This window comes from Fukomys damarensis, unplaced genomic scaffold (genome assembly GCF_012274545.1).
Source record: "Fukomys damarensis isolate Sample0158 unplaced genomic scaffold, DMR_v1.0_HiC HiC_scaffold_14, whole genome shotgun sequence".
NCBI classification, from domain to species: Eukaryota; Metazoa; Chordata; class Mammalia; order Rodentia; family Bathyergidae; genus Fukomys; species Fukomys damarensis.
Genome location: NW_022900926.1, coordinates 606,359 through 620,268, shown reverse-complemented (window position 1 = coordinate 620,268; position 13,910 = coordinate 606,359). Strand labels below are relative to the sequence as shown.

Here is a 13,910-nt window from a genome sequence, read left to right as displayed (position 1 = left end):
ATTGAAATGTTACAGAAGTTTGGATAGAGGGTCCATATCTTAGAAATATTCACTAGCGGTATAATTTCCTTCAATTTTATGAGATGCTTATTAGGAGACCATATAAAGTAAAAATGATTCATTCACCTTCTCTCTTCTGGATGAAGCTTAGCAATAGATGGATGAGCTGGTTTTTGCTGGGATATTGCAGCCTTCATTCAAGACAATGAAACAACAGTGGACTTTTCGATAACAAGCACACACAAAATCATAATGCAGAGGAGCTTAGTTAATACTTAGTGTTCTGCTCTAATGAGGTACTATTCCATCTTCTGTCACTGTCGCTGAACACCACACACTGCCGTGGGGAATAGAAGTCTGGCTCAGTTCTGGAGGCCGGAGTCTGAGCACATGGTGAGGCCTTTCTGCGTCGTGCACAGCAGAGGTACCAGGTGTCATATTCAGGAGTCTGACCCCTTACTAACTGCTGTGCTGGGGCCACTTTTCTGACACATGGACTTTCACAGGACACATTCCAACCATAGAAATGGTTACTGGATTTGTGATTACTATTTATTACTTTATATCATTTCATAATGTATGAATCTAGCAATAAACTTTGTGTTTCTTCCTTCAAAAGACTTGTATCTAAAAATGCTTCCTATGATATTTATTTTTCTAAAATTTTTAATCAAACAGCTTCGGAGCCACCATTTATCATGGCTGTGAAAGAAGATGGGCTTTGGAGTAAGCCCCTGAACAGCTTTGGCCCGGGAGAATTCTTATCCTCTGACATCGGCAATGTGTCAGGTAAGTGCCCTCGTTTGCTGACCTGCCAAGCGTCTGCTTGTGGGACTTCTCAAGGTATTTAATCAGTGGAAAGAGTCGCTGGCTGTTTGGTTAACAGTGAAAGATAACATACTGACTAGATGACACTGCCAGTGATATTGTTAAGAAAATATCAGTTGAGTAAAAATGCTATTTATTAATTTTATTAATTCACAGAATAAGAGCTTAGTTACTGATTCATACCCCCTTTAGGAGGCCTTGATAAATGCTCTTGCATTTCAGTCTATAGATGTTGTCTTACTGTAACAGCCTCTCCTTCCACAAAGAAAGCGATTCTTAGGCCATTCCCTCTGAGTTTGCCGTACGACTGGATCCAGGACTGCTGTGCAGAGTTATGATAAGAGTTTGTTGACAAAGAGGGTTTTTAAGTAATGAAGGGCAATGTTGCCAGAAGAAGAAAAATCTTCACTCCTAGGTGGATAACAGTGGTCTTCCTGAAGATGACATCTTCTATAATTATCTGATCATTTTATTGATTGGTTTGGCCTTTAAAAACAGTATCTCAACCTGGAGTGCACATTTCTGTGTCCAGATCTAGGACTTAAAATTCTGAGTTTACATTATTAAAATATGCTTGACAAAGTCCTGAAGTTCTAGGGGATAGTGATGTCAGTATTTGCTTTAAAATTGTATTGAAGTGCTTACATTTTCTTGGTGTACACAAAAAATAACTGGTAATAATTGCTTTCTTTTTATTTGGAGACATGGATTGGTATAACAACAGCCTGTACTACAGTGACACCAGAGGAGAGGTTCATGTGCGACTGCTGACTGGGTCAGGAGTCTCAGGGAGCCATCACATCCCCAGCATTGCAGGGGCAGGGGCTTTGACTTTTGAGTGGTTGGGTCGCTTTCTCTACTGGGCTGGAAAGACATATGTGGTAAGTGAAAGTTTGGCATCCTGGGGACCATAGTTATGTACCACTTAGGGAATATATGTCTCTAAACTTACTTCCTCTAAAGTGCATTTATGTATAAGTGAACTTTTATGTCACTACTAGTAGAGTGTACTAGTTACATACACATACATTCATTAACATTTTAAAATAAATCCATTAAAATGCCCACTTGAGGGTCTTGGCAGGAGATGATAGATTTCAAAGGTGTGGCAGGGCTGGGGAAAATGAGCAAGGAACAGCAAAGCACATCCTGGGATAACAGGTTTGGAAGAACAGAAGCCCATGGATGGAGAGGGAGGGGAGAAGGCAAAGGAACTGGAGAGGCCTTAGCTGTAGGAGAGCTGGAGACAGCAACTGGAACTTTAGATGCCAGCAAAGTGCATCATCTGGGCCCGAGCAGGCCAGAGGAATAAGCACCCTGACACTTTCCTCTTGCCGGTGCTTCCCGTGGCTACTCCTCCCTGGAAGCTAGAGGGCCAGGGAGTCTGGCCAGGGCAGCCTCTGGGGGAAGAGAGCTGCCTGGGTCAGCATGGGAGCCTCCAGTGGACCTGTGTGATGATGCACCAAGGAACAAGATGCTGGTCAGGGGCAAGAGCACTGGCCAGACACACCAGAAAATATGCTGCCGAAGCCATTTCTGATGAGGAGGGTGCTTGTTGTCCATCCACTGATTTGTTTGACCATCGTTATCTACTAGCAAGTATAGGAGAGGATAGAAAGTCCACAGTGGATATGTCTCTGCTCTTAAAGCTTTATCAATATGTAATTCACATACCATAAAACTCACCTTTTATTTTGTACAATTTGGGGTTTTTTACTACATTCAATGTTGTGCAGCCATTATGCCTTCTGTTGCTTTGATGAAATAATGGAATTAATAAGAAAAAGCAGTGTATTTAGAGGCAAAGCTGGAAGGCATAGACTGATTCATGGTGTAAATGACAGGTTAAAGGGGTGCTGAGGGCACTACTTAGGGAATGTTTCCTGAAATGGTTTAATTTAAAACTAGTTTTGAAGGAAGTAGAAGAGCTGATGCACGAACTGGCTTCTAGCATTTGCTCTGTCTTTATTTATAAAGCAAGTGAACTCCAGGACAAATTGCTTAACTTCATTTAACCCAGTTTGCTTATGAGAAAAAAAAATAGGGAATAGAAATTCCTAATAGGCTCGATGTGAGGATTATAGGAGTCAATGTCCTGAAGATAAAATAGCACACTTCCTGGCCCGGCATAGGTGCTTGGCCGTGATGGTGACTCCTATGAGGGAAATATAGAAGAGACAGGAGTGAGGAGAGAGGGCCTCATTGCAAAAGCACAGACAAATCCTTCAGGAATCCAGTCAAACACTTACCAGTCAAACACATGAGTGTTTGATTTTTCTGGAGGTACAATTAGGAATACTGAGCACTTTTCCTGGAAGTAAATTTGTTCCCTTTCCCTTTGGGGCTACAAGGAGGCAAATTCCATGAAGGCAGGCGGCGTGCCTGCTTTTCATTGTGTTTCCAAGACTTGGCACACTGCCTAGCACAGTACTGTAAATGCTTGTGGCTGAATGAATACATGGGACAGTTTACTAATGATTACAGCAAACTGTTTGGAGGTAGTGATCTCATTTGAAGAGTATTTGCTGATGATGCTGTCATGTCCTTAGATCCAAAGGCAGTCTGTGCTGACAGGACACACCGACGTGGTCACGCATGTGAAGCTGTTGGTGAATGACATGGCGGTGGACTCCGTGGGTGGATACCTCTATTGGACCACACTGTACACAGTGGAGAGCACCAGGCTAAATGGAGAGAGTGCTCTTGTCCTCCAGGCACAGCCTTGGTTGTCTGGGAAGAAGGTGACAAATTAAAATGAGATCTGATCATTTACTAACATCAAGTTATGCTCTATATTTATGAGAACACTATTTACTGTGAGTGTCTGAGGTTAAATCCTCGAGGAAATACTGACACAGTAGGACCTTGGTATCGCTAGCATGTATCTGAGCCTTCTTTGGAGGTTATAATTAATTATATAAATTTAAATATAGAGAGTTTTTGATACTTTGCTCTACCTTAAAACCATCCACATTTGACAACTTTTTAATTCTTAATGTTTTGTAATCTGAATGACTTTTATTGAATTTTTTAGACTTTCTTTTTGGGTGAGGATTAGGTGTTTTTAAAATGTTTTAAAATCAATTTTTGGTGCTGACTATTGTAAGAACTGTGTGTTCTTGAGGAAAATCACTTGACTTTTCCATTATGTTTCTTTATCTGCAAAATAAAGGGACTATTAACAATTATTTTACTTTTTATGGTTGTGATGAAAATTAAATGAGATAATTTATTTGAGGTAGCGGGAATTGTTTCAATAGTATGATAAATGCCCAATGTAAAGTTCTTATTATTGTCCTTTGATTTTAAAAATGCACCTTATACAGCAACATCTCCAAAACAAATGCTGCTTTTACTTACCTAACTTGTAGAAGCAACATCTATTTTTCTTTAATTTACTTACCTGCCCTGTAGGTTTCTACCGGAGAACCCTGTAATGAGGTTCCAATCCCTCACCTACTCATTACAGGACACAGGCCTGAGGAAAAAATACACTGAGAGACAGAACTGGGAGAGAAAGCCGGGCCGGGACAACCAATGCCGGTGCAGCTGACAAAGGCACTGGGCAGTCCCAGGCCCTGTTTTATTGGCGACCAGTTGGGCTAAAGTCAATGTGTGGTTTCTATGGAAATTAGTGTAAAAAAAGACTCACAAAGGATAAGATAAAGTATCTTTGAATTAGGAACAGAATAGATGAAATATATGGTTGTAATTAGAGCATTGTCCTTCTAGTGCGAAAGTTTTAGTTGTGGGAATGGAATTTAGGTGCGAGTTACTCTGACCTTGGCACATGGGCTTCGGCCAGACTCACTTCTGTAAACAGCCAGCTGTGGGATTCACTCTTCACAGGCTGCCTTGGGCATAATCAGTATCACCATCCTCTGCAGATTTCCACCTAAATTTCTGAATCTTATTTTTTCAGATCACAATAGCAATATAAGGCCATTGCAGAAAACTTAAAAATTACAGAAAAACATTATGAAATAAACCATTGCCCTATTTATACCTAATGTATTCCTTACAGTTTTGTTATTTTAAAGCCCTTTTCCTTATTGAGAAAGAATATATGCTAGATCATTCAAAATATGTATGTATATATGAAATTACTGTTGAATCACTGGGAAACCAGTTTCATGGAATATATGGGCTATATTTCCTGGAATACTGTATTTAGAGATCTGATTTGTGTACACAGATTATAACATATTTTAAAGAGATTTGGAATTTATGTACCACATCCAAAGGTCAACTCATAGAGTGTCAGATGTCAAACCATGCAACAGAACACAGTTACAAAATCTGCAACAACTTACCAGACTGGGGCAGAATCTGGAGGGGAGTTGAAAGAAAGATATATTTCTCCAAATATTCTGAGAAATCTAATGATCCATCAGTGTTTGGGAAAGTTTTATGAATTCTGTTTTGCAGCTACTTTCTGAAAAGTGGTTGTCTCTAAGCAAAACCATTTGCACTCAGCAAATCTCTAAGCCTCCCTCCCTCCTTTATATCACTCACACATTTATCCCTCAGCCAGGAGATACTTCCAGTCAGCAGATACTAGGAGGCACAGCCAGCTAGTTCCTTAACTCAGCACAGAGTGCATTTTACCACAGGGTTAAACTTCAGTGTGATAGCCTTAGTTTGGGTCTGCTTCTGCTTGTTTGCAAGTTATAGACGCTGTTAGACGTGCAGTGGTTCCCAGGACTCGCAGCATAGCTTCTGCCTGTTTCTGTGTGGGGCTGCTGAGGGAGGCAGAGGAAGGGGAAGGACCCAGCACCTGGGTTTTACTGATGCTTTGAACACTTTGTTGTAGCCTGGCAAAGGGACTTACAGGACCTCCTGTTTTAGAGAGCTACAGTTAATTTATGATTTAGAGACCTAGAGTTAATTTATAACTTAGGAGAATTCAGTGCATCTTGTTGTGAATAACCAAGCAAGAGTAACCTAATTTCACTTCAACGGAGAAAAAGAAATCAGTAAATTCCTTTTAGCATGAAGCAAATCTATGATTCAGTTCCTGAAAGGCTGGGAACCACTAGAATAGATTTTATTTTCTGGAGAAAGACTCAGGCAAATTATTTGAAGACACAGGTGATGGTTTCTAAGGCAATAGGAGGTTCTTGCAGTCAGGTGCCACGTGACCATTTCTGAGCAGGAGGGTGACCTGTCAGAAGTATTTCTAGTTCTTAAATACTTTACAGTATTGTATTTTTTAACATTTTTATTGGCCCATCATTTTAGCTTACATGCTTAACTTGCTAAAGATGTAATCCTCAACTTGAATTTTTTTTAATTGAATTTATTGGTACAATCTAGGTATACAATACAGTTGCATTCATTGTTGGGATCCTGTACCTTTACTTGATAGGTCTTGATTCTCATTTTTTCCTCTTGTCCCTGCCCTCCCTTCACCCACTTCTCCCTTCTCCATTTACAAACACTTTATTTCCATTTTTTCAATTTCTCACATTTTTTTCCTTTCCCCTATTACCTTTCCCCCACCCTTCCCACTTTCCCTACACCTTTAGCCCTTTACTTCCTATTTCACATTATTAATTATCTCACTAGGATCCTGTGTACTATTATAGTTTTTCACACCAGAGAAACTATTCAGTATTTCAGTTAAAGAAATCTCTGTATGAACATTAAAAGTAGGGAATCCTAAAATAAAACTAAAAAGGAAAGTAAAAGAGAAAAGGCAATGATGTTTGATTAAAATAATCCTTAATTCTGAAGATGGAAACGGTCCCTTCACATATTTAAATTGCTTCTTGCTCTTGTAGTCTTATCTTATTCTTTTTTTTCATTATTTAGAGAATACTTTATTAGTTTCTGTAATCAAACCCACGTAGATATGACCTTACATATTTAATACAGTGCATTACCTCTGTACAGATGGAAAAAATAAAAAAAAAATTAACATTCCTAGACCAATATGGCTGTCCATTTCTGTACAATGCCAACTCAACACAATAAATTGGGATAACTTTTTCCAAAGTTGACAGCACTGTTAAAGTTTCCAAAAATTCAAATTATATATATGTATATATAAATATTTATATTTATATAAAAAGACCAATAATAACAGTATGTTATGCATCAATAGCAGCAACAGCTTTTCCAGGTTCTGCAGTCATCTGAACAAAATTATAGACATTCAGCAGACTCCATTAAAAAAGCAAAAACAAAAAAACAAAGAAAAGAATAATATCCAGAAAACAACAAAGTTCTGTTGCTGTTGTGGTACCTGGCACCATTTTTTTTATTAGCATCTTAATCATCATCTGGAAAGAGAACATTCTAGAGTAATATCATTAAATGTAGCTCTGATAAAGCATGGTCACTACTACATATCATAAAGCAGGTACAAGATATTTTTACATTCACAGAGGTATGATACAGTACCGTCCTACATCAATAATACTAGAATCAGTTTTGATTTGAAATTTGCTTTGTCTGCAAATAAGATTGCTACCCCTGCTTTTTTCTGGGCTCCTGTCACATGGAGAATTATTCTCCATCCTTTCACTTTCAGTCTATGGGCTTCTTTTTGTACTAGGTGTGTTTCTTGTATATTGTTGGATTTTGCTTCTTATTCCATTTTGCCAGTCTATTTCTCTTGATTGGTGAGTTGAGGCCATTGACATTGCTGGTTATAACTGATGTGTACTGACTTATTATTGACATGTTATTGGCCCTTTGTTGACTCTCTTTACTTTTTCACCTTCTCCTTTTAGTTTCTTGCCTTGCCTATTTGATTTGCTCTGTTGGGCCTCATGGTGTTGTTGCCTTCATTGTCTTTTTCTAGGATCTTGTTTAGAATTGCTTGTAGTGCTGGTTTGGTATTCATGTAGTTTCTCAAGTGTCCTTTGTCGTGGAAGTGTCTCATTTCCCCATCCATTTTGAAAGAGAGTTTTGAAGCATACATCAGTCTAGGTTGGAGGTTGTTCTCTTTTCGTACTTGAAATACCTCATTCCAGGCTCTCCTTGCCCTAAGGGTTTGTGTTGAAAAGTCTGCTGTTATTCTGATGGGCTTTCCTTTGCATGTGATTTGTTTCTTTTCTCTTACTGCTTGTAGTATTTTGTTCTTCTGTTGGGTTTCTGGGATCTTAATTATTATATGTCTAGTGTAGATTTTTTTTGATTGTGGCTAGTTGGGGTCCTATATGCCTCAATTATCTGAATGTCAGATTCTTCCCCTCTGGGAAGTTTTCTGTCATTAATTCTGAGAACAGCTTTTTTAAGTCATTTGTATTTTCTCCTGCTACTTCATGTATTCCTGTCAGTCTTATGTTATTCTTCTTTGCATCATCTAGGAGTTGTTTGATTGATTTCTCATGATCCCCTACTGTTTTTAAGAGACCTCTTTTTTCATGGTCACTGACTGCAATCTTATCTTCTATATCTGAGAGTCTATCTTCGCATTTTTTAATTCTGTTGTGTACACTTTCAATGGAGTGTTGAATCTCCTGAATATCTGTTTGAATCTGTTTTATGAATTCCATTTCTTTCCTATGTTGGGCATTTATTTTTTCCATTTCTTTCTTATGCTGGGCCTTCATGACTTCTATCGTGGTCCTGAGCTCATCTATTTTTTTGTCAGTTTCTGCTCTAGAGTCTCTAATTGTGACTTCCATTTTGCTCACTATCTCTATGGTTAGCTGGGAAATTGTTTCTGTTTTGAATTTTTCTAGAGCCTGATTGATCTGTTTTGTTACTTCCTGTGTTTTGAGTTCAGAGTGTCCAGGTGGTTCACTATCGGCCTTTTCATCCTCATTTGCCCTACTGTTTGCCATCAGTGAACTGTAAGTCTGTCTTTGTGTCTTGCTTAAGTGTTTTCTCATTTTTATTTTTGTTGTCAGGCTGTCCTTGGTTTAATCTCTGGGTTATCACCCAAATCTTCCTGATATAGTTGCCCCCTAGCTTCTGTGTCTCTAACGACCCACAGACATTCTCATCTTCATAACATCAGAGAAACAGCTCATCAAATCAACCACAATGCTTTATCCCAACTGATACAATCAGCAACACATTATGATTAAGCACAACTTGGAAACTGACCACCTGTGGTAGTCACTAGTCTATCACCCTTAAACCATTTGAATTAAATTGAAATCAAGAAGCAGTCCAGAACATGTCTGCAGTGAACAAACTTTTCAATATAGTATATTTACCATTTAATGGCTCAGACAGAGCTAGGACGCAAACCCCTGGTCTCAGTTAGCTAATGGCTGAACCCCATGACGCTGACTGATCTCAGCCTGCAAGGCCCAGATTGAGTTCCCCAACCTTCTGAATGGTTGATCTCACACCGTTCTACTACAGGTTTCCCACACCCTTTCTTTAAAGATGTTCAAAGTTGGGAACTCAGAAAAATACCCTTTATGACCACCTCTGCCTCTGCAGAGTGTGTCCAAAGACTGGCACAATCAGGAGGTCTGAGAGTGTATGAGGGGGGAGCGGAGGTAAGGGAAGTTATGGGGGTTCAGGGGCACCCGCGCAGCTACCTTCCTGGTGCTGGAGCGATGGCGTCTCCAGGGGGAGAGGGCGTGGCTCTCCTTCCCGAGGTGGATCGAGGCCCAGGCTACCTTCCTGGCCCTGGAGGATGGCCAACTTGAGTCTTTCTGATACCTCTCAGTGGCTAGCTCTACTACAGAGGGATACAATGTTCTGAGGCCAAGCTCCTAGTAATCTGTTTATTTGAAAAATACCCGTAAAGCCAAAGAAAGAAAAAGGAGAACCTTTTGATAATAACTCATATCTCATGCAGTCTATTTCATAGGAGAAGCAACCTTTCCCCGAGCCTCACTAGACAGCTGTATATAAAATTGAGTAATGGACTGCAACAAGAATACAGTGTAGTTAAGGGGTGGTTTTCATCTGGAAACAGGACTTTATATTCACATGAGAATCCAAGTTTAACACATAAGCACCCTGTGTTTATTATCTCTGTGGAATAAGGCAGGGTGTTTTGGTTGTAATTAATAGCAAATACAAGTAAATTTTTTTCTCCAGGCACTGGGAATTGAACTCAGGACCTTGTGCTTGCCAGGCAGGTGTGGCTCCTGAGCTAAATCCCCAGCCCAAGCAAATGCAATTTAAAATGGTGTAAAACTTTGGTTCTCAAACATGGTACCCTGGAATCACTCAGGTGGTTTTGAGGCAGACTGAAGCCTGGACTTCATCCCCAGGGACCACAATTTCATAGGGTGCAACTAGGGAACAGATTTCATGAACAAGCTCTGCAGATGATTCTATTACACAGCCATGTCTGAGGACAACTGGCCTAAATACTAATAAAATTTGCTGGGTCAAGTTCCTAAAATTTCCACCTCTGTGGTTAGTTTTAGATACTGGCTCAGTTGTAGACCAATCAGGTTGAGATGTGCTCAAGAAGTTGCAAGTTTCTAGCTGCTACTGCTGGTGTCCAAGAATCATCCTTTGATAACTGATGGAACGGAATATGTAAGTGAATACAGATACTCCTTATCTTTTGGAGAATTTTAGGAAACCACTGTTTCTATCCAAGAGCATGGTAATAGGCAAAATCACATACTTTTTATAGTTAGCAAAAAGTAAAAATCACTGTTTATTATTCTAAAGAGGATGTTAAAGAAAAATATGTGAAGTGTAACCTATTCACAAAGGTTTGCTGTAGACGTGCATTTAGTTCATGTTCTTTTCTTTTCTTTTTAGGTTATTGCTCTCACTCTGGACCTCAGCGATGGGCTCTTGTACTGGTTGGTTCAGGACAGTCAGTGTATTCACCTGTACATGACTATTCTGCGAGGACAGAGGTAAGACATAGCTCTCAAAGGCTCTCAGTTATCAATTACAATGCATGAGATTCATTTTTTCTTTTGGTAAATACTCATAACTTTTGCACTGCTGCAGTATGGTGCCTGTGAGGAAAGATGGGTTTGTAAACAGCTGATTACAGCGGAATATGGTTAGTGCTGTGATGGGCACTGAAGTGGAGACTGGAGACACTGAGGAGAATCTGACTCAGAGCCCAGAAAATAGGCGAATGGGTTTTCTGCTTGTTAGTACAGTGGCACTTTCCTCTGACCACTGGAGAGATTTGTCTTGTGTTGGACTTCTGGGATTTTGACTGTGACGTGTCATATTTTCACTGTAGTTATTGTGTTCTGTAAGCCTCGCTTACCTGTATATTGAGTTCTTTCTCCACACTTGGAAAGTTTTCTGCTATGATTTCTGTAAATGGATTTTATTCCATCTATGCTGTCCTCTGATTTCTCTCTAGCTCGGTTAACCTTAGGCGATTCTTCTTAGCATCTTCTGCTAGCTGTTAGATGAACTTCTCTTGCTCTCCTGTTGTTTTTGTTTCTCTCAGCATATCATCATATCATTCCATTTTGTCCTTGATTTCTGACATCCTGTTTTCACATTGGTCTTTTATGCTGTTTACAAATTTATTAGAATTCTTTATCCTTAAGATTTCTGTTTGGCACTTTTATGTGGAGTCTCTTTCTTTGGTAAATTTGTCATTTATGTTTTGAACCATTTTGGACAACTCCTCTAATTTATTTGTTTTTCACATACCACACTGGTCAGTTTGTTTCATAGTTTCTCTGTCTTTTGGTTTATGTCATCTTTGATCATTCCAAGTTCTTTGCTGCCTCTTTAATTGTTGTGTACAGCTGAGCTATCTGATGTTTGATTTCTTTTCCATTGGTGCCCATTGAATGTGCTCAGGGAGCCCTAGGAGTCTTTGGAGGAATTTTGTTTCCTTTTCTTTTTATGTTCTTTGTGTGTGTGTGTGTGTGTGTGTGTGTGTGCTCACGTGCATGCATGCCCTGATGATTAAAGTCAAATAGAGCAAAGAGAATTTGTTGTTTGTATGAAGACATGTTTAGTTAGGTTCTGCTTTCCAGTGATGTGTTCTTGGATTTATTAAGAGGTCTTGTTTCCCACTTCACCCCGTTCAGTTTGATTGGGGTGGACCTTGTCACTTCAGCTTATGGAGCCTTACCATCTCCATGCCGTGTTGTTATTGTCAGATATTTTACTCCTACTATAAAAAAAATCTTTTAAAAATTGTTAGCTTAAACAGTCAATAGTTTTAATTTCAAGAGAGTAGTTACAGAGTTGAAATTAAAACATAAGACATAAATTCATTACAGCACAGCATTTAGAGGGACTGCTTAGAGATTATTTTATTTCATAGATAAAAAGACTGAGGTCAGAGGTGTTCAGCCATCTGCCTGTCTTGTGGTTAATTAGTGGGATGGTCAGGTAGGGCTAAAACATTTGTTATCCTTCCTCATGTTCTGTGTCTGAGAATTGAAATTGACTCCCTCATTCAAATTGCTCTTCCTTCTCCTTTGTAAAATTACTTCCTTTATTTATAAAGAACAAAGCTATAGGGCTGAGGGTTTGGCTCAGTGGCACTGTGCCTGCCTCACAAGCACAAGACCCTGAGTTTGATCCCCAATACAAAAAAAAAGCTATACACAGTATACGTTTTCCGACTTTGAAGTTGAAATAAGTGCACTGTCATGAAAGTTCGGGTACATTTCATGGCATCAGAATAGATCACTGCTCTACCAGGGCACACATCCTTGCTGTTTTCTGCACCTGAACTGCCCCCTTTCGGTTCCCTGGTTAATTTGCATTGCATTGGCAGAGCTACGCTCATGGCCTCACTCAAATTTTACCCCCATGGGGAGGCTTTCTCTTAGTGTCCAATGCACTTTCCTTTCAGAGTCCATTTAATAATGCAGTTCTTTGCTAATTCTCTGTCTTTTCAGCAGGGCTGCATGCTCTACTAAAGTTTATGTTCCACTGTGTTCCTAATCATGAGCCCAGAACTGCACTTGTAACGTGTTGAACAAACCACCTCTTGCTAGAGTACCTTGACCTAGTTCTGTGTGCACCTCATGCCTCATGGAAGGGGCTCCAGTGAGAACACCACCGGATGATTTTCTGGATGAATTTTTGTTCAAGTCTAGCCTTACCTGTTTTTGACAATTGAAGGATTTGAACTACTGACCTCTTGAAAGTGAGAAGATTGTGCTGAAGTGAGGCAAAAAACATGGGAGATGGTGAATTTTGGGGGTTAACCCAGATATGCAGGAGACTTTCACTTGAAGAAGGAGTCTTCAGGTAGAAACAAGGAGCAATTCATACTAGGGGAATCTGAGAGGCCTCAGTCCTGCAAACCAGGGGACACTAACAGGCATTTTGCCCAAGCTGCAGTGAAAGCCTCTGTCCTGGTCCTGGAGACAGCTGTAAGAATGTTGAAGCACTTGCTAGCCAGGCCTGAAGTGTGGCTGACCAAACACCTTCCTGTGTGCAACGGCAGCAGCTTGGCCAGGGTCAGTGGGGCCAGGCACTGAGGCCCATGTGTCCTGCCAGGCCAACGCCCTTCCGCCTGCAGCTTGGTTCTGTGTCTTCAGAAGGTTACTGGGAAGGTCCACAAGACGTGCGAACAGCAACACGCGATTGGTCATGGGAATAGAAGTCTGCAGGCTTCGCAGCCAAGCAGAGAGTGACAGGCGGTAGATGCAGGGCTGAGGAGCCACCTGGGGAGGCTAGTCTACTCCCCACAAGATGCAGAACTCCTGGCTTCACTACCCTGACTTCATTTTCGTTTTTTTCAATTTTTTTTTTTGTGTGTGAAATGCTCAAAACAAGACTTACTCATTTGATTTAAAATACCATACTTCATGCTTTTCGAAAGAGGAGAATGCCAACACAATCAATATCTATAAAATGATTTCTAAAAATCATTTGAAACAACCAAATCATCACTCTAAAACATGGAGAATCACTGGACAGTTTTTGTTGAATATGAGGTGATTGGCATAATTTTAGAAACAACCGAACAGATTTTTAAAGTAAGAATCATTACACAATTCCTTTTCATGGACAGGAAAGAAACTGTAAATCAGTTTAAGCACTAGCTGTTTACTTGAATTCCCTAGTCTGAAAAGGGAGCATTTTGATGAAGTAACAGATGCTACTGAACATTGCTGCAGCCACAGACAATCATTGGAGGGCTAAAGTGAAGGACCAGGCAAGCTGGGAGAATGGTGATAGCTGGTGACTGGCCAACAGAG

The 13,910-nt window shown here is 40.0% G+C and overlaps 1 protein-coding gene across 1 annotated transcript in view; it reads left to right on the top strand.

The window, feature by feature from the left end:
* Ros1 (ROS proto-oncogene 1, receptor tyrosine kinase) overlaps positions 1 to 13,910 on the top strand; it is a 123,059-nt gene that overhangs the window by 51,391 nt on the left and 57,758 nt on the right. The window contains exons 14-17 of the mRNA XM_010644971.3: positions 679 to 789; positions 1,531 to 1,709; positions 3,378 to 3,569; positions 10,525 to 10,625. Of these exons, the coding sequence (XP_010643273.2) occupies positions 679 to 789; positions 1,531 to 1,709; positions 3,378 to 3,569; positions 10,525 to 10,625 (583 nt within the window). The remainder of the gene's footprint in view (positions 1 to 678; positions 790 to 1,530; positions 1,710 to 3,377; positions 3,570 to 10,524; positions 10,626 to 13,910) is intronic.